Genomic DNA, 20,681 nt, shown 5'->3' with positions numbered 1-20,681 from the left:
TACATTTAGAAGGTTTACCATTCAATCCTTCCAGTAATCTTTTTATCACATTGGATGTGGAGCCTCTGTATTCTAACATTCCACAGTTAGATTCTTTGCCCATAATCGAGACCTTTTTGGATTCGAGAAGGGGTCCTCAATTGGTCCCCAGTGAGATTCTCATCGAACTCCTGGATGTGATATACGCCGTGACTTGTCCATGTAATATGACATGTATAGGGAAATTATCTAGACTAGTAAAACTTAGAATTACCGAGCACAAGTCCAGGATCAGAACTAAAAACCTCACACCTCCTTTAGTTTCCCATTTCGTTGAAAATAATCATAGTTGCGAGGAACTTCAATGGTGGGCTTTAGAACTTGTTAGAGGCGTAGATATGTACTCCAAAGCTAATACGCTCTCCACTCGAGAGCATTGGTGGATATACAATACACAGTTACTCGGTTGGCCTAAATCTTCAAGAAGAATGGTCACTGGGCCTCTAATTGCCTTTGAAACGAACTCTGCAGAATGACATGATTGATCCTTGGTGCATGGGCTCAATTATTTTTTCGTGCAATGAGCTATTTGACTGTCTCGGTTTAGTTTACAATTCAAAGATGGTCGCTGCTTATACATTGGCCACGCTGCGGCACAGGCCATCCCTTTGATATTCGGAAACGGTATTGTTATAAGCAGGATGGCACTACTTTATACTTTCAACCCTGTTCCCAAATTCTGAGGGTTGCGAGATTTCTATACTAGTGCTTTTCCAGCATATTATTGTATTCATACTTAAGGGTACAATTATTGCACTTGTTCTGCATCTACCTTGCACTTGCCACCAGCTGGCCTTATTTATTATTTTTTACGCTACTTACCTTGTACTGCACTCCCCCCCACCCCCCCTTCCCCTTGCACTTTTCCCTTCCCCCCACCCCTGCACGATCTGAATGACACCTGGCCTAGTAGGATCGTTGTCTGTCTTCCCCTTGTCCCCCCCCCCCTGCCTCGTCGCGCCTTGAAACACTTGTGTATAGGCGCGTTCCAAATGCCATATCATATCATATATCATATCATCATATTTGCTGACTCATTCTTATTTTGTATGTAAGTGGACTATATATAGAATACTACGGGCCAATATAGGTATATTATACCTTGGTTTATTTATGACCTACAATCTAATCTCAGGGATGAATCTACTTACAATTGATGACAAGAGTGCCATCATTATTCGTAACATTCCAGTTCAAGGCTGACTGCTCACGCAACACGTCATACACTGCGCATATACAATTGAACCGCGCTCACGCGCATGCTCAGACCAGACATGGCTGGAGGACACCCTGATGCGAAAATAACCAAAGGACATCCGGACGCGAGGTAGGTGAAGCGGAAGCCTTTTTTCCTCTATAATTTTACATTGGGAGGATAAGCGTCCCTTTAGGTTAGCAGGAGTGATTATTATATATACTTTTTAAACTATTGTATTTGGTCGCAGCAGCCTTGCCACGCGCCCCTCTCGTGATTTTTTGTGAATGAATAATAGTATACTCTGGAGCCAATAGGAAATCGGGCACATACACAACAGCGAGTTGCCGTGCCATGTTCGTATTGTGGCATCGCTGGTCGGGGGGGATGTAAGGGACAACACGACTTCACTAAACACTGTTTAGACATTTGCTGTTAGCCCACACACTGAAACATTTTAGCTTTTGGGCACACTGTATAGAGTTGCAGATGTCCCTGGCTAGTGCAGTACTGACAAATTGGCACTGGCATTTCAACACTAGATATAAACGAGGCAGTATCATTGCCACAAGCCTCACATGCTTCTCGGAATCAGAGGTTGTTTATAACAAGTGGCCTATTTATACATATACAATAACTTTAGTTTTTTTCGCTTGCCTCCGTGTGTCAGGCGCTTGATTTTCATGCAACATGATGGTACTGGACGAGGAATATAACGAATAGAAAGACTCTTTTGCTTCAACGATCCATCAATTGGAACTACTTATGCCAAAGTCCATTCAAGGCTATCCACTTTAGCCACTTTAAATAGGTGAGTTGTAGATTGCAATTCACGTTTAGGAAGAAGCTGGTACCGCACCCCCGAGAATCAGCAGTCGTTTTGTTTCACAATTGGGAATTAGGGAATTATTTTCCCAGTTTCATTAGATGTTCTTGTGTTTTGTCTCTACAGACTTATCAATTGGGGTCTGTCCATTGTATGGTTGACACATCATTAGAATTAAACATATGATGCTGGTCCCAGTTTGCCTGGTCGAGAAAATGGTATTTATTAGTTCTCCCGGTTTTGTTTCGAGGTTTTTCTGAACTTCATCCATGGATTATGTTCCCAGTATGGTTTCACTCAGATCATTTTGTAACCTGTTGTATGGTCTTTTCCCCTTTTGTTTTGATCTCCTTTTAGGTTTGATAATACCCATTCTGGGTTTGTTTGCTCATTGTTGGTTTTAGAATCATGTAAACTTCAATACATCCACATTTCCTGGCGTTCAACAACAAGGGAGTGCGCCGTCCTGAAGAAGTCGGGCATCAACTGAAGAACAGCTAGATGCTCTACCCCGTCGAAACTACTAATGCGATGAAAAAAATCTTTTGTTAGGTTGAATCAAAATTATCTTCCAGTCCCTATGACCGTGTAGTTGACGAATGACACCCCACTTTAATTGTGTAATTTCTCTATTTAGGACAATACTATTATTGATTGAATGTATGTCACATATATTTGTGTACATATTTCCGCAGATACACTTGTGAACAGCGCCTACCCGCCCCCAACCCCCTCGTGGGATCCCCTTCATCCGATTGGGGTCTCTGGTTCTTCACTTGTCCATGCGCGGGGTGGACCTCCTATGTGGTCCGCACAAGGGTGTTATTAGCACTTTAATTGTGATGCACTTTATTCTTATTGTGAAGACCCAATATGCATTATGGGTCAATGTAGATTTAATATGCAATTTTACTTATTTGTGAATAATAACATTTTAAAAAATGTTAGACATTTTTGGGTGTTTTGATCTGTTTGTGCCTTTCTGGGTCCTGTTTCATTGAAGTCTGTTGGCACTGCTGGATCTGATCTGCAGACAGAAATGTTGAGCATTCTGGACAGAGGTAAAACAAGATTGTTAATCCTCTTGGACCTATCGGCTGCTTTCGATTTGTTAGATCATGGAAAGCTCCGAGAGGCCCTAAGTGCAGTTGGTAACTGCTCCCAAGACGCAAAAGATTGGCTATCATCATTCCTAGAAGACAGGAATTCAAAAATTAATTGGGGTGGTCATTCCTCCTCACCCAAAACTGTAGATTGTGGCGTCCCTCAGGGAGCCAACTTTTCTCCCTTGCTCTTCAACTTGTATATCCGTTGTCTCTGTACTCTTCTATCACAGCTTGGTATTTTTTTCACCAACTTCGCTGACGACACACAGCTCATTCTGGAGTTGAGTGGAAACCATTCCATAGACAACGACAAGTTATCGGTTATCTATAACACCATTGAAAACTGGATGATAACACACTGGATGTGTCTTAATAGTTCCAAAATGGAACTCATGACCTTTGGAAACGCAAAAGCCTTAAACAACCTTGTCTCGGACTACTCCGCATTCTCTATAAAAGACTCCACCATCATGGTATCAAACAAGGTCAAAACCCTAGGTATTTACTTACAATCTTCCCTAGGTGCAGAAGCCCAAACCGCCTATTTGAAGCGAAATTGTCAATACTACCAAAGGCTCCTCTGCCGAATTAGACCACTTCTAAACATCAAGAATAGTGCCACGATAGAGAGAGCCACCATTTTGTCTCGCTTAGATTATGGCAACGCATTAATGCTTGGCGCCAGTAACAACTGCCTGAAACAATGCCAGATTATTCACAATAATGCTGTCAGGTCGATCGCAAGCAAATCTAAACGGGAACACATCACTAAGGACAAAAATGACATTCACTGGTTGGCAGTGAAGGAACAGATCTGGTTTAAATCACTGACCCTAACCCACCGATGTCTTTATGGCACAGCGCCAGCATACCTAAGAATAAAATTCAGCTGGTATGAGCTGAGCCTTTGTTTGAGATCCGCTAAACAAGGTTTGATCAATTCCAGCTTCCCAGGTAAAGCCACTGGCCTCGGTCAAGCTTTTCCGAGTCTGGCGATTTCCCACTGGAATAAACTGCCTTGCAGCCTCAGACTGGAAAGCAACATCCAACTCTTCAGGAAGCAATTGAAGACCTTTCTCTTCAAATAATTAGGCAACTATCACATCGTATCAGGTTGCCCTCTTTCTGCTTCTCCTCTCTTCTCTCTATTTGTGTTGTCCTGTGAATCTCTGTCCTTGTGTTTTTATTCGCGCCCTGATGCTTGCGAGCTTCGGCGCGTAATAAATAAATAAATAAAATAAATAAATAAATACTCATGTATTAATTTGAATCTAGTTCCGCTTGACATGACCACTGTTTGACAATTGTTAGTTTCCCCTCTGTCAGCGATGAAGGGGACACCCATCTTTTGTTTTAGTGCTCCAAGATCCCACCTTCCACCATGCTCAAAACGCGGGGAAGGAAGACCCAGGCTACCACATCCTGACATATTTCTGAACACTTCTTTCTTCTCTTAACTATCCCACACCCTTTTTGTATTAGTTGTAAGGTTTGGAAATAGGTCCTTAGTATAGGACCTTTTTATTTGACACAACACCACTAGGACTGCCTTATTTTCATTTGATGGTTGACGCTTGCTCCCATATTAGATTTAGGTTTAGCATATGGCTTTTCCCGACCTGCAAACAGTTCAATAAACACCCTTGAACTGTGACCACTTGTGTCTTTCTTTACTGTTGCCACCATGAGTTACTGACACCGCCTACAAACCCTATTTTAGCACACCAGCTATCTATTTAATATCCTTGATATAAAAATCTGTGACAGCTGCATTTTCTCACACAGAGAGATATTTTGCGCTTCTTTTGACAGTTAGCTTGTGTGATGGTGTCCTAAAGGTTTTAGTATGGATTTACACCAAGTCACTTAACGGAATTAATATAATTTTTGTTGTCTGCAGCTCAGAATCTTTCTTCTGCCATCTCTAGTAAAGTTTATTTTACGGGTTAACACATGAGATAAAAGTTAACAAAGAAAAGTAGGGATTGCCAAAGTGTTAAATAATTTTGAGTAGAACAATATTTACTGAATATCTGAGCTTTGTGACGAAAACACAATAACTCTGCAGTAGATATGACCAATACATTCAAAACTGTAGGATAATATCTAAGTAAAAAGCGCACTTGTTTGTAATTCATGCTCAAATGCATCAGAGAAAGTGTTTGTTTTCTGTCATGGTGAATGAACAAAGCATCTTTTTATTGCTTTCCTGTTGACTCCTTTGCAGAGTTCTCGTATGCCAGAGTTTTGTGTAGAAAATCTTAATTTGATAAAAAATACATAATAAATATAAAATGTCTTACATTTGTTTAAAACTATAGTAGAAATTACTTTGGTGCATTAGCTTTCATTCAGCCTCATTAATTTCATTGCTGTTGGATTACATCAATTTCTTTTGCTGTTTGCTTATTGAAATCCTATGTGAGAATTGTATGACACACTCACCGCCTGAGCTTTATTCCTTCTGCTCTGCTGGTGTACAAATTCATTTATAAATACGTAACCATTTTCCTGTTAATGTTTAGACCGTGAATCTTGGACTGGTGCTGACCCAAGAAGAGGGAGCCAAGAGGGAGCAATGGAGAGGAGTGTGCGCACTCTTCCTGAGAGCACTGCAGACTGCCTCAGTGAGGACGGCAGCCTTCAGGCAGCACAGAGACAGGGGCACATGGAGGATTCTTACGGTAATGATGAATCAACACTCGAAGCTCATATCCAGTCCCAAGAGCCGGTGGGCAGGCCTCGCTCAGACTGCTTGTCTTCTGGGGATGCCAGAAATGATATCAGCTGCATACGGCTACATAGACCGCAGCCCCAAAAAGATAAATCAGAGAAAGACAATGTCTCTGGTGATCCTGAGGAAGGGCTTCCAATGGTAGAGTCTTCGGTTTTACATGCACAGTTGGATTCAGAACCCACAGATGGGTTTTTAAAAACTGGAGCAAATTTCCTGCGATTGAAACATTGTAATGATAGCATTCAGACTAATGCAGGTCAGCCAGGCAATAATATACCAGGCTTGCACCTTCCTGGTCCAGAAGGTGAGGGAAGTGGACGATCCCTTCAGGACAGAATTGACCTTTCTGAGAAGGTATGCAACAATAAAACATTTGGACATAGAAATGCGTCACTACCAGGAGTAGTGGGGATGAAAGCAGGAGAGCAGATAACCCATGAGTCAACTGATAGCATGTTGGATTGGGACAGAAGAGATACGGAAGAATACGAGGGGAGCTTGGACTGCTCTTTAGATAACTCTGAAAGTCTTCCAGATGAAGAAGTCTCTTACAGCCCGGGGGAGGCTGTATTAGAAGACAACAACATCTCACTTGATGAACTTGCAAAAAGAATAGAGGTGGAAGAGGTAAGGAATCTTATTCAAATTTCATTGTAATGCCTCTGTGATTTTATCCCTCTTAATGTTATTTTCATTAGGGTGTCCTGTAATGAAAAACTCAGCATTATTGGTTTTAGTTCTGTGCATTTAAATTATGACTTCTAGACCCGAAACTACTAATAAACACCAGGTGGTAGTTTTCATTGGGAGGGCCACAAAGCAGGCCATATCTCAGCCTCGGCTAAACCAACAGAAAATACATGCCATTTCAGAAAGGGTTGAGTGTTTCATTTGTGTAATGCCCAATGTGTCTGTTTCTGACATTGCAACATGGCAGGATTGCAGTCCCTGGTCCAGTCCACACAGCACCACCTTGAATTGTAGACTGCTGATGGGGTCCCCAATGCACAGGTCTTGGCCTCTTTGAGCAGCCTGTATAGCTGAGGCCAACAGTGTCATGCGCACATTGGATTAGGGCTCAAAGCATGAAGCTGTATGCCCAAAGGGAGTGAAACCAGTTTATCCTTCTACCGTTTTATTGCACATTCCACAGGTGACCTATTTGCAGTTTCTTTCCTGAACAAGCTTTGTTTGTGAGAAATAGCCACCCATGGTAATGGTGTGGGTCTATTTGACCTAAAACATTTGACCTAATCACATTTGATCGAATTTATTTGAACTTTTTCAGGGTCTAAAATGCGGTCTAAAATCCATTTCCCCTCAACCTGATCTATACACTTACCCGCCGATAGATATATATATATATTTTTTTTTTTAAATTTGACCGAAAAAAAAGTCCACAAAATTCTATCAAATGTTTTAGGTAAAATGTTTTTATGTCAATTATGCTAATACCATGGTAATTCAATGAAGGGGACTTTCTTTGGGCCTGCATGAGTTTACGCCCCCAATAATTAACTTGGAGTAGCATCTATTCCGTCTGCCAAATGAAGTGGCATGACTTTCCTGGGGTCTACCTGTAAAAATGGCTGTCAATTTACCACTGTCTTACTGTGCCAAAAAAGGGTGGGATGTGCTGTGTGGGGATGCAGTCTGGAATCTTCTGGTATTCATTGCCTGTCGGGTGAATTGAGTCAGTGGGCTTTTATGGAGGGCTATATATTTTCGAAAACTCGTAGGACCTGGTGTGTTGACACAATGAATAGCAGTCTGCTCATTAAATGCACATTTCTGTCCCATATGTGTATTTAAGATGGTGGGCAACCTATTTTGGTGAACAGGGAGACGCTGAGATCTAACCAAACCCGAGTAAGGTAGCAGAGCGGCAATGCTTAGTGTCAGGAGGGCTGAGAGTGGTCTAGGTCTACATTGAGTCCACACATACCACCAATAATTATGGTTAGACAGTACAGAAATGTAAAGTTATTTTTTTAGGTCTTTAAATTGCACACTATGTAAGTAAAACCTCTACTCAAATATTAACACACACTTAACTATAAAACAGATATATACATTCACCCATAGGAGAACAAAGGAAGCATATGATTCAATAACTAGCGTAATACAGGTAAGTAGCCAGATGCAGTAAAGACACTTAAGAATAATGTGAGGGGGCAGAAATGAGAGGCTGGCACAAAGTTGCAATGTTTTCAACATCGGCATCTTTAATAAATGAAAGGGGTTGGATAAAGGCCTCTTTCCCTATCCTTTTCCCTTCCTAGGAAACTAAAACTAAAGATCTGTCTGTGTCTCCTCAAAATTATGCAAACTGCCCTTGTGTGCAAAACCTAGCTGACCCTCACACTAGAAATGAAAAACTAAAGGTATAAGGTAAGTGTCTCTGATTTTTTTTTCAGCAAACAAGTGTGTAAAAACCAAATATGCAAATTCAACAAACAATCCTTGAATCCAGGGGGCGATTCCCTTCCCCTTGACTATTTCAGATGAGATAGCAAAAGTGTCCTTTTCAAACAATGATTCCTTAAAAGTAGTAGAAATGTCTCTTTTACATAATGTCTTAGAATGATGATCTGGTATACTCCCCTGCCAAGAATCCTTCTGTAGATTCTTTAGATCCCCCTGTGTACTCTGCTTCCAGGTTTCATTTCTCAAAGCTTTTTGTCTTTCATACACTTTACATGGATTACCTGGTGCACTCTCCTGCCAGGAATCCCCCTCTGGGCTATGTAGATCCTCTGGTACACTCTTGCCAGGTTCTTTCTGCCTGATGTGGTTCTTTTACCAGGACATCTTACAATGTTCTCTTTCAATATAGCACAGGTGTACCCATTCACTGTTTATACTTCATTGACTTTAGGTACTATTTGTTCCAACTTCCCCCATATTGACATCTCATATATGGGCACTTGTACAGATTTAGCCTTTCAACTTCTTCCTTAATGTTGATCAGCTTATGATAATATTTACTCCCCCTTTTCCCATTTTCACTTCTCTTATACAGTGATTTGTGTAAATTCTGTCTTTCTAATTTACTTGGTCGGAATTCAAAATAAGTTTTCAATTGTTCATATCCCTGTCAGCACGCTCCGGGTTCCACAACAGCTATGGGCAGACTCACTGGTGTCTGATGGCATTACCAACCCATTGTATGTTGCTGCGGCAACATTTTCACTCTGGGAAGGCATCTCCTGCTATGCAGACCCACATTCAGTTCTCCTGCCTTCTCGGCATTAGTATGATGGTGGAACTGCTCCTGTTCGGCATGATGGTGTGCCCAACAGCTTTGCTGCTGCTGCTGGCTTTTCAGCGGTCTTTCCAAGGCATCCCCTGTATTTCTCCCGGACTTGCGCCTCTCTGGTAAATTGCGCTCACAAGTGGTTGCTTGGAAGCACTTGCCTCCCTCAGCACGGTCCGCTTCTGCCTTCGATTCTGCTTCCCGCTTTGCCCGCTCTGCATCTCTCTTCTCCACCTTCCAATTGAAGGTGGTCACCATGCTTAGATGTCCCACGCAAAAGTGCATGAGTAAAAAGTATAAAACGCAGTCAAAAAATATCTGCTGCCACCTGCTCATCCTAGGAACATTGTAATTCTAACCAAAAGCCAATACAGAAATGAAATGTATAAGGGTACAAAGTATCCTAACTGCACTTAATTTTAGCGTTGTGACAGGCCTGTTTCAGAAGTTTGATGAAGAGCTGGGTGTCATCTACATAACACTGGAAGTGGGGGGAGAAAGTAGAAATAAGGTGGGCAAGTAGGGCGAGATAGACGTTAGAGCCAGGGTGAGAGGTTGGAGCCCTGTGGGACGCCACAGGTAGAGATAGAGGTGGGAGGGGCGGTCGGTGAGGGAGGAGGTCTGCCATTCCAGTGGCCTCTCCGAGATACCAAGGGTAACGTGGAGTCTTTTTATGAGGATGGAGTGGTTCACCGTGTGAAATGCAGAGGAGAGATCGAGTAAAATGAGAACAGCAGGGAGGGTTGGAGTCCGGAGATGCAACGGGTGTTCAGGAGAGCAGTTTCCATGTCTCTGGATGCTTGAAATCCAGATTGATGGTCGTGCAGGCAACGAGAATGGGGTGATAGAGATCGGGCAATAGCTGGCCAGTCATTGAAGGGTCTGCAGAAGGCTTTTTTAGTAGGGGGCGCACAAGAGGGTGGTTCAGGGAAGACAGGAAGGTCCCAGTTGCAAGACCGTGATTGCAGAAATCAGTAAATGCAGGGGCAAGGGAGCTGATGTTTTCCTTAGTTCTGGAAGAACAGGGTGGGACCAGGTTGGAAGAGACCCTCATAGAGCGGACAACCCTAGAGTCCTCATCCGATGTGATGGGGGAGAAGGAGAGGAAGGCAGAGGGGTGATGGGAGGCCAAGGATGACTGGGGATCTGAAAGGGTGGGGGAAAGGGTGTAGGAGAGAGTGCTTAGGATGTCCAGAGTTTAAGCAGTGAAGTGGGGGGAGGGTAAGTGTGGTGCAGAGGGCCCGAGAGGGAAGAGGGTGGGGGGGGTGGCTCATTTCTTGCCGATATGAAAGATTTCAGGCGTGTTGTACGAGGCACCAGAGATGAGAGCCTGGATGTTGGCTCTCTTCTTCAAGCAAATATAGACAATATTGCCTTTGGAGAATTGTCAAGGTGGATGTTGAAATCACCAAGTAGGAGGAGTTTGGAGGTAGATGACAGGAAAGAGGAAGATAAATCTGCCCATTCAGAAAGGAAAAAGATGGAGCCAAGTGGCCGATAGATGGTGGCAACGGTCAAGGACGAGGTAGGAAAGATGACCAGCTTGCAGACCAGGCTCTCGAAAGAGGAGTATGGCTGGGTGGCTATGAGGGAAGAAGGGACCCATTCAGGGAAGATCAGGGCAACCCCACCACCATCTCGGTTGGGGCGAGGCTTAGAGAGGATCTTGTAGCCATCGGGGAGAAGGGAGTCAAAAACGGTGACTGAGCTGGCCATGAACCATGTCTCGGTGAGGATGTCGAGGTCCAGGTCTTCAAGGAGGAGGCAGATGTCAGCCGAGTGTTTGATTGCCGAGTGGGCATTTAGCGTAGCCAGGTGAAGCAGGTCACTGCCTTTCAAGGTTTTCCGGTGAGGGGTACAGGGGCATGATACCCCACATGGAGGGGGAGGAAGGACAGGGGGAGAGGAAGGAGTAGCAGGTGCAGGAAGGAAGTTGATGAGAGATGGCAGGCGTTGGTCAAAGAAGAAGAGGTTGGGTAAATGACCCTGGGCCATGATAATGCCATTGCGATAGACATTAATGATGCATCTGGATGATGAGAAGCCGGTCAAGTGTACTTCGCATCTGGTGCCACCATTAATGGGAGAGGATGCGATAGGAGAGAGAGTAGAGATAATGTGCGTAGTCCAGAGATCTGAGGAGGGGACAGAAAAGAGGATGTCAGTGACAGTATGTCCGGAAGTTGCACTGATGTAGGTGTCGGCGATGGGTAGACCAGGGTTAGTTGTCAAATGTTTTTTAAACTTTTTCCTTCCCGGCTTTGTGAGAGAAGGCGGATAAGTGATAGTATAGTAGTTAGCATAGATAGGGGAGATGGTGAGTGCCATAGAAGTGGCAGAGAAATGCAGGTTGGAGGATACATCAGGAGGCTGCTCTGCACCGGCTGAAACTCCACCAGGCGGCCTAGTAACCAAGGGGGAGGAAACAAGATAATGGGAGCACTTATGCACAGAAGTGTAGACTTTGAGAAAGAACACACCAGGATTTGAAATATCCACAATGGCACACAATGCAATGCAAAATGAGGGGGTGGAGATTGGAAACACAACTAGATTTGAAATATTCACAAAGGCACACAATGGAGACAGGATATAGTAAGCAAAGAAAGGCAAAATGGCATAGTCACACCAAGTGCAACAGCTGTGCGAGTTAGTGAAAAGGCATAGCAATTTTCAGACATGACTCGCAGTTAATCTTGGTGGAAGAGCTGAGTTGCAGAGGCACAAGTTTGTGGGGTGACAGTCTGCATGCTGACTAGCTGGTCCATGGGGCGGGGAGGTGGTGGTGGTGCGTAAGGTGCTGTGGGAGGCCAAGATTGGGTGGGGGGTGGCACTCAAGAGCCTGAGCAAGATGGCGGTGAGGTGATGTTGCTCGTTGAAGGCGGGTGAAAGCTAAATATATTTCTGATGTTTGTTAATCTGCTTAGAATCACATGCTGTGCCTAGGTCCGACATCCAGTGGTCACTGCGGAGTATTGCATTTTGTTTTTTGTAGTCGAAAAAGGGGACGTCGACAAGGCGTGTCTGTAACACTATCCCTATAGTGACGTGCGTTGTACCCACAATCCCTCACGCGTCGAGGTCCCTCAGATTGTTTTTTTCCGCCCAGCTTCTGGTCGCCTTACGCGGAGCTCCTAGAGAGACATTGCAAATACTTACTACGGACCTCGGTCCTTAATTATACTTATTATATTGTTAAAGATCCCTCCCCTCGACATTAGCTGTGAAGCTGTTTCTCCGCCGAGCAAGTTTTCGACGGAGGGGAAGAGACGGAGGAGATCCTTCAGCGCTGCCGAACACGTGGCCTGGCCTCGCCGGCCAACATACAGTAGGGAGAGTGGGGGTTCGAACTTTTATCTTCTCTTTGAGAATGTCTTTCTTTCTCCCCTATCTTTCCCTTGGGGTTGTTATCACCAGTTATTATTGCCTCAGCTATGGAGAGGACACCTTTTAAGTTTTGCCCACGCTGTAGGGGCAAATACACTTGGAAGGACAAACACAAGCTCTGTAATCGTTGCTTGCCCCTCGATCATAAGGACAGCTGCGCGGCCTGTAAGCTCTTGAAACCAAGAACTCTTAAAGAACGAAAAGGTAAGAGGTGGGCGGACTACGCTATGTCGAAGTCAGTTTCCTCACCCGCCGCCGCTGTTACAGAAGGTGACGAGGAGGGTGATAACTCGACGTCCGTTACGGAAGTCATTAACCCCCAGAAGGAGCGCTCGCGCTCCTCGACGTCCGTCCCCGGCCCCGACGGGCTCAGCTCACGCCCTGCTTATGGGGATGAACACCCCGGCGACAAGGACGCACATAGACCCCATAGGCCTAAGCACACAACCGACGGCTCTTCTTCGTTGAAGACGAAGGATCCATCAGCGCCGAAGGGGACGCAGGGCACTCCGGCGTCTACCTCAGACCGTAAGGTCTCAAGCCCCACCCGCAAACGCAGCCGCGACCAGCGATTGGGCTTTCATCAAACACGGGCGCTACCTCAAAATCATCCGACGTAACGCTCCATAGAGCGGCCGTCGAGGAACAACGCGTAACGCAGGCAACGTCGACACCAGAGCCCTCTACTGACAAACTCGTTGTCGAGAGCCTGGCGAGAATTGTTTCCGAAGACAAACGTAAGCGGACGACGAAACAAACGTCGAATACCGCACAAAAAGCTATGGAAACGCCGAAAAAGCGCAAGAGTAGCCAGGAACTGCCCCCTTCATCTAAGGGCACTTCTGAACTACCGGAGGGATTTTCAGAGGGCGACGGAAACCTTTCTTCGACGTTGTGGGAGCGTTCTAAGCGTTTTGAAGGTGAAGACACTGATTTCCCCCCTCTAGACTATTCAGGGGTCCCCCATGAGACCCTTGAAAGACTCCATTCTTGTATGGAGAAAATGGAAAGGTTTTTGGGAAGCCAAAACCCACCCACACCCAAAAGACCAAGAGAATGGCCCCAGGATGACCCTAGGGTCAAGATTCCTAGGCTGTTTCCCCCTTCTACAGACGTATATGACCTCACTGAAGTTTAGTTTAGTTTATTATTTGTATAGCGCCGCCTGGCCCTAGGGCATCCAGGCGCTTACGATGAATACAACAAGAATAATGAATACAACAAGAATAATGCAGCAGAAATGTACAAATCGATTACATATTTACAAATTTACAGTCTTGGTGCATGCTAGTGAGGTAGGGCTAGGCAGTTTCTTTGGATAGAAGCCAAGTTTTGGTGTTGTGTCTAAATCTGTGAAAGGACGGTTCTGATCTCAGCTCGAGTGGAAGTGAATTCCAAAGTTTAGAGGCAAGCACGGGGAAGCTGGAGCCACCTGCTTTTTGGAGCTTAAATCTTGGGATGTTTAAGCAGTGTGTTTGAGCTGATCTGGTAGGGCGCGCTGGGGTGTGGTGCTTGAGGTTGTCAGATAGGTATCTGGGTGCTTGGTTAGCTAGGCATTTGTGTGTGAGTGAGATGGTTTTATATTCAATTCTTTGTGGTATGGATAGCCAATGGCAGGTGCGTCTGGCGTCCGAGATGTGTTCATGTTTGGGTATGTTCAGGGCTGCTCGCAAGGCGTTGTTTTGTATGACTTGTAGTTTGTTGATGTTTTTCTGACTGGTTCCCAAGTATAGCGCATTGCAGTAGTCAACTTTGGAAAGGACTAGCGCTCTGGCTAAGGTGATGCAGTTGGATGGTGAGAGGTAAGGTCTGCTGGCATTGATGAGTTTACAAGTGTAAGCAGTGGCTGATGAGATGGAATTGATCTGTCTTGTCAGTGTGAGGGAGGAGTCGAGGTAGATTCCTAGGGTTTTGACGCTGTTAGAGACGATGATGTTATTGCCGTCTATAGTGAATGCTTGATAGAGTTTGTCGAGTTTATTAAGTCTGGGTTGGGAACCTAGGAGAAGAAGCTCGGTCTTGTCGTCATTAAGGCATAGGCCATGCTTGGCCATCCATTCTTGGATAATGGAATAAATGTTGTTGAGAGCAGTGAGGTCGGTGGAGTAGTCGCCTGTTAAAGGGATCAGTATTTGGGTGTCATCTGCGTAGTTGGTGTAGATGACACCCAAGCGGTCCAGTATGTCAAAGAGGGGTTTCGTGAATACATTGTATAGAGTGGGGGAGACGCAGGAGCCCTGGGGGACACCGCAAGTGACTGGGGCTGGGATGGCAGAGGCTGTGGGTGCGAAGACTCTCATGGATCTGTTGTTAAGGAAGGAATGGATCCATGCGTTGGCGTTATCTGAAAATTTGGCTGCTGAGGATAGATGTTTGCAGAGGATGTTGTGGTTGACCAGGTCGAAGGCGGCCAATAAGTCAAGGAGGAGAAGGAGAGCTAGTTTACCATTGTCTTTAATGTTGTCCATCTGTGTCTTAAGGTCAATCAGGGCGGTCTCAGTGCCGTGTTTGGGGCGGGATCCTGATTGTCTGAGTCCTAGTAAGTTATTTTTCTCAAGGTGGTTCTGTATCTGGAGATAGGCAGCTCTGTCGAGGATTTTTAGTAGGAAGGGTACAGTCGTTATGGGTCTGTAGTTGGTGGGGACATTAGGGTCAAGGGTGGGCTTCTTAAGTAAAGGAAGAACCCAGGAGTCCTTGAGGTTGTTGGGCACTATGTTGGAGGTGAAAGATGCGTTGATGAGGGAGGTGATGAAGGGAGCAAGTTGTTTGGCTGCATCTTTAATGATAGGGGCTGGGCAAGTGTCGCCTTGGCATTTGGACGGTTTAAGAGAGTAGATTATTTTTTCAACCTCTTTAATGGTTATGGTGGAAAACTCAAAGAGGTTATTGTCATCATTTTGGGGGGTGGTGTGGGTGTGTGTAGAGGGGGTGATGTTATCGGAGAGGGTGAGGCTTTCTTTCTTTGTCAGGATTTTGGCTTGTAGCGTGGCAATTTTGCCTAGGAGTGCTTCCTGGATGTTCGTGCACCAGTGGATGTCTTTGTTGCAAGTGTCTGGAATGGGGGAGGGTGATTCGAGTTCTCTCAGGATATTGAAGAGCTCTTTGGTATTAGATTTGGCGTTGCTGATTCTTTCATTGTACATGTTTTTTTTAGACTGGATGATGGCTGATTTATAGATGTTCGATAGTGCGTAGGATGTCTTATTAATAGTGGATGGTGACTGTTTCCATGCTAATTCAGCTTGTCTTTTGGATTTGCGGAGTGTTTTTAGTTTGGGGGTGAACCAGGAATTGAGGTGTGCTCGTGGTTTGGCTTTCCGAAGCTTGAGTGGTGCTATGGTGTTTATGGCCTTAAGGATAGTTGTGTTGTATAACTCTACTAATTCAGTAGGGTTGGTCATGGTGGGTGAGAAGTCGATGATGGGTTGGAGTAGCGGGAGGAGTTTCTCTAGTGTGATATTTTTGTTGTTTCTTGTGAGTGTGGGTGGGGCATTGGAGGAGGGCACTGGTGTTTGAGTGCCTTTGTTGATGGTGAAGGTAATAAGGTGGTGATCGGTCCAGGCGCATGGAGTGTTGGAGAGGATGGAAGTGTTGCAATTGAGGTCAGCTATCCAGTCAAGGATGCGGCCTTTGTTGTGTGTGGGTTGTGCGATATGGTGGGTGAGTCCTAATTCTGAAATAGTGTTGGCGATAGTGTGAGCTTTGTCATCTTTCTCATCATTGAGACCTAGATTAAAGTCTCCTAGGATGAGTAGTCGAGAGTTAGGTTTGATATTGTTAGAGAGTAGAAGGGCTATGTCGTCATTAAAGGATAGTATGGGGCCTGGCGGTCTGTAAATGAGGTGGATGGTGATAGTGCTTGTGTGCGTTGTGGATAGTTTGAGGGTGAGTAATTCCGCTGATGTCAGTGATTGGTTTTGTATGTGTCTAATGTTGATGGAACTTTTTGCAATAACGGCTACTCCACCACCTTTAGCTGTTTGTCTGTCTGCACGGTAGATGGTATAGTCATTGGGTATGGCAAGTGATAGAGAGGGGCCAGATGCTGGGTGGAGCCAGGTCTCTGTAATAGCTATGAAGTCGAGATCATTGACGGTAATAATGTCGGCAATGTCTAAGGCATGGGCGACTACAGATCTCGCATTGATGAGTGCACCTTTAATGGTTTCGGTGGTGATGCATGATTTTTTGGTGTGGGTGCGGGGGGAGGGTGCGATCAGGCCGTGTGATATCTGGTCTGTCGGAAGTGTAGGGCGTGTGCAGTGAGGGGCAGATTTGGTTAAGGTTATGTTTTGTTTGTTGCCTAGATTGGGGAAGGATGCGGGTGTGTGTGTTCTGGATCTGAGTCGGGTGAATCTCGATAATCCTGAGCAGGGATAGGATCTGCTGGTAGTGAGGTTCGTGATAGTGGGTTGGCCGATGGGAGTAGTTTGTGATGCTTCTTGGGGGCTGGGGGTGTCTGCTATGCGATGAGAGTCAATGGAGGAGGTAGGCTGGAAGGGGTTGATGTTGGGTAGGAAGGGGGTGGGGCAGGGTATGGGATAATGTCTGGGGCAGGCTAGTCTGCTGAGGCCGTTGGGGTGTAAGCGAAAGTGTGACCCTGTACAAGGGGTGTCATGGGGGACCAGGCAGAATGGGAACATAATGAGGAAGGTCCAGGTTATCATGTCTGAATTTAGAGGGAACTGACGCACAAAATCGTCAGAGAGAAGCTAGTGCGCAATGTTAGTACACAATGGTGCTGCAGTGAGGGTACTAACGCAGAGAATCGGAGAAATGCTAGTGCACAGTGCTGATACCCAGTGCTAATACACAGTGTACTCTAAGCGACCATAAGGCACTACACAATGTCACAGTAGTCTCTAAGCGACCATAAGGCACTACACAATGTCACAGTAGTCTCTAAGCGACCATAAGGCACTACACAATGTCACAGTAGTCTCTAAGCGACCATAAGGCACTACACAATGTTACAGTGGTCTCTAAGCGACCATAAGGCACTACACAATGTCACAGTAGTCTCTAAGCGACCATAAGGCACAACACAAGTGGTCACAGTGGTCTCTAAGCGACCATAAGGCACTACACACGAGGCAAGCGACCGCTTCGTTCCCTCTTTGCACAGCTGATCGGACGAAGAACAGCTGTTTCACGAACATTCACGAAGCGCAGGCCAATCCAAAATGGCCGGCGCGACTCGGGCCTACAACGAGGCTCGACCCGGTTGCTAAGCAACCAACCCGCTTTTTACCCAGCAAGCACCGCCGGTAGGCGGAAGCCGTCGGAGGAAGGCCAGGAGAAAGGCCCTGTTTGCCTCCTTCAGCCGCAGCCACAGTTATCTCCAGCATCCGTCAGGAGGAGTGGGCTGGAGCCCCTCTCCCTTCGTCAGGAGACTCATCCTCAGGTGACTCTTCTGGCTGCCAAGGACACTCACCCCCTAGGTGCTCTATCTCCGCACCATCAGATGTTCCACGAGGCAAGCGACCGCTTCGTTCCCTCTTTGCACAGCTGATCGGACGAAGAACAGCTGTTTCACGAACATTCACGAAGCGCAGGCCAATCCAAAATGGCCGGCGCGACTCGGGCCTACAACGAGGCTCGACCCGGTTGCTAAGCAACCAACCCGCTTTTTACCCAGCAAGCACCGCCGGTAGGCGGAAGCCGTCGGAGGAAGGCCGGGAGAAAGGCCCTGTTTGCCTCCTTCAGCCGCAGCCACAGTTATCTCCAGCATCCGTCAGGAGGAGTGGGCTGGAGCCCCTCTCCCTTCGTCAGGAGACTCATCCTCAGGTGACTCTTCTGGCTGCCAAGGACACTCACCCCCTAGGTGCTCTATCTCCGCACCATCAGATGTTCCACGAGGCAAGCGACCGCTTCGTTCCCTCTTTGCACAGCTGATCGGACGAAGAACAGCTGTTTCACGAACATTCACGAAGCGCAGGCCAATCCAAAATGGCCGGCGCGACTCGGGCCTACAACGAGGCTCGACCCGGTTGCTAAGCAACCAACCCGCTTTTTACCCAGCAAGCACCGCCGGTAGGCGGAAGCCGTCGGAGGAAGGCCAGGAGAAAGGCCCTGTTTGCCTCCTGTTCGCCGATGGGCGCTGCAAGCTGCTGATTTCTACACACCCATACTCAAGGCCGCATAATGAGAGCTAAATGAGCTTGGCCCCTAGATTTACCTTCGGACGCGGACCTCTGGTGCTCACCACCGGCGCCAGGAGTCTTGTTGGGGTAAGTTCCCTACCACGCCTAGCTGATCCCGCTATCCGCGCACCATGTGCTGTTGACACTTCTAAACCTGCACGCGCTTTGCAAATGACTTACCCGGCCGTACTTACTGCAATCTTTATATTCATCCACGCTAATCTTGTTGTACTGTCCATGTGCTGCATTTACCGCTAACAAAATTTAATATTCCTCCATGGTCATCTAGTATGTATTGCGAGGCATCCACTATGTATTGCTAGATATTCATTGCCATTATGCCATACTCGATTGTTTGAATAGTCATCACCGATCACTCTAGCATCTGTATGTACCTAATAGGCATTTTTAGACACTGTGCCTCCTTTGTTGCTGGGCTTTAAGGTTCTTGGTAACCACCTGACACTCGCTGCCACGATTTGCCCAAATCACCATAAACCCAACACAAAGTTACACCCAGGACCTACTGCCTGCACTATTACGCCTTGCTGTCAGCCGCCCACTGCGTCACCCTCTACCCACTAGCTCCCCACATCACATTGTGCGACAATTTTATTAACTATGTATTGCACATGGATTATCTACCTACTGTACTCTTTACCTAACCTCATCACCCCTAAGCACGCCCATCTGCACTCGCATCACCTCATTACATTGTTTACCTTCCTGGCCTCAATCTCACTACAACCTGTATCCACTATGGCCTCGCACCCTAGTCCAGCTACCACAACTATTTCAACACTATCGTGCTCACCTCCATCCTGCAACACAATATCGCACAATCCATACCTAAATGAACCAACCTTGTGGTTACAACACTTCACTACCAAACCCACCCCGAACCAACCATGCCCTACGCGCATCAGGAATGCCAGGCTTTGCTCTCGCTTATATTACTACTCAAACACACATCTCACATCACGGAACGGCATCTCTCCTCACGATTATACTTCATCCTTGTCTAACACTGCCAGGTCCAAAATCACCACAGATGAACCCTCACCACTACGCTTACTCAGTTGCAGCAAACCGTGTGCCACTCCAGTCCGGAACCAAAGATTAGCAACCAGATGCCACCACTGGTCCTACCACCTGAACACAGACATCAGGGACAATTCGGCCAACTTAACCCACACCCCAGATACCTCACTATCGGGTGAAGCCTCCCCAGCCAACACTCCCAAGACCCAAGCTAAACTCAAAGGGGCTCTCATTAACGCCCGCTCTGTTTCCGCTCACGCGCTTGACATCGCTGACTTCATTGTGACTGAAAACCTTGACTTTCTGGCTGTTACAGAAACCTGGCTACATGCGGCATCTGGCCCTGCCCTGACCCTCGCCATTCCCAATAACTACTCCATCATTAGATGTGATAGGGACACCAATCAAACTAAGGGGGGGGGGATTAGCGTTTATATTCAAGAGCTCTCTTAACTTAAGAGTCGCTAACAGTCATCAGCTACCCTCTGCTGAACTACTCTCAATCAAACTCCCTATCTCTCCCAATCATACTGCCTTAGTACACCTCATCTATCGGCCACCTGGTCCTACGTCCACTTTCGTAGAAGATATCTCTTCTATCCTAGCATCCAGCACCAAGCCTAAATCCCAAATTATCTTACTTGGTGACCTTAATCTAGGCTATTTGGACACGAATGACACTAAAGCCGGTGACCTAGCCAATGTCCTATCTGACTTTGGCTTCACTCAGCATGTCAACGTACCTACCCATATCAAAGGACGTACACTGGATTGGGTTTCTGACATGAATTGTGCACTAAACTTAATCTCGGTGCTACCATGTGCATGGTCCGACCATCACAAAATAACATTTTCTATCAAATCTTGCCCATCTATGGATAAACCTTGTACGGCGCCACCCACACTTACTCGTAACAAGAAGGATATCACAACTGAGAAACTACTCCCACT

The 20,681-nt window shown here is 46.2% G+C and overlaps 1 protein-coding gene across 1 annotated transcript in view; it reads left to right on the top strand.

The window, feature by feature from the left end:
* Positions 1-20,681, top strand: part of CNST (consortin, connexin sorting protein) — an 851,678-nt gene that overhangs the window by 700,862 nt on the left and 130,135 nt on the right. The window contains exon 10 of the mRNA XM_069608001.1: positions 5,692-6,530. Coding sequence (XP_069464102.1) covers positions 5,692-6,530 — 839 coding nt within the window. The remainder of the gene's footprint in view (positions 1-5,691; positions 6,531-20,681) is intronic.

This window comes from Ambystoma mexicanum, chromosome 4q (genome assembly GCF_040938575.1).
Source record: "Ambystoma mexicanum isolate Mex_15411 chromosome 4q, UKY_AmexF1_1, whole genome shotgun sequence".
Classification (NCBI taxonomy): Eukaryota; Metazoa; Chordata; class Amphibia; order Caudata; family Ambystomatidae; genus Ambystoma; species Ambystoma mexicanum.
Note: the sequence above shows the minus strand (reverse complement) of the source record. Positions and strands in the feature narration are given on the sequence as shown.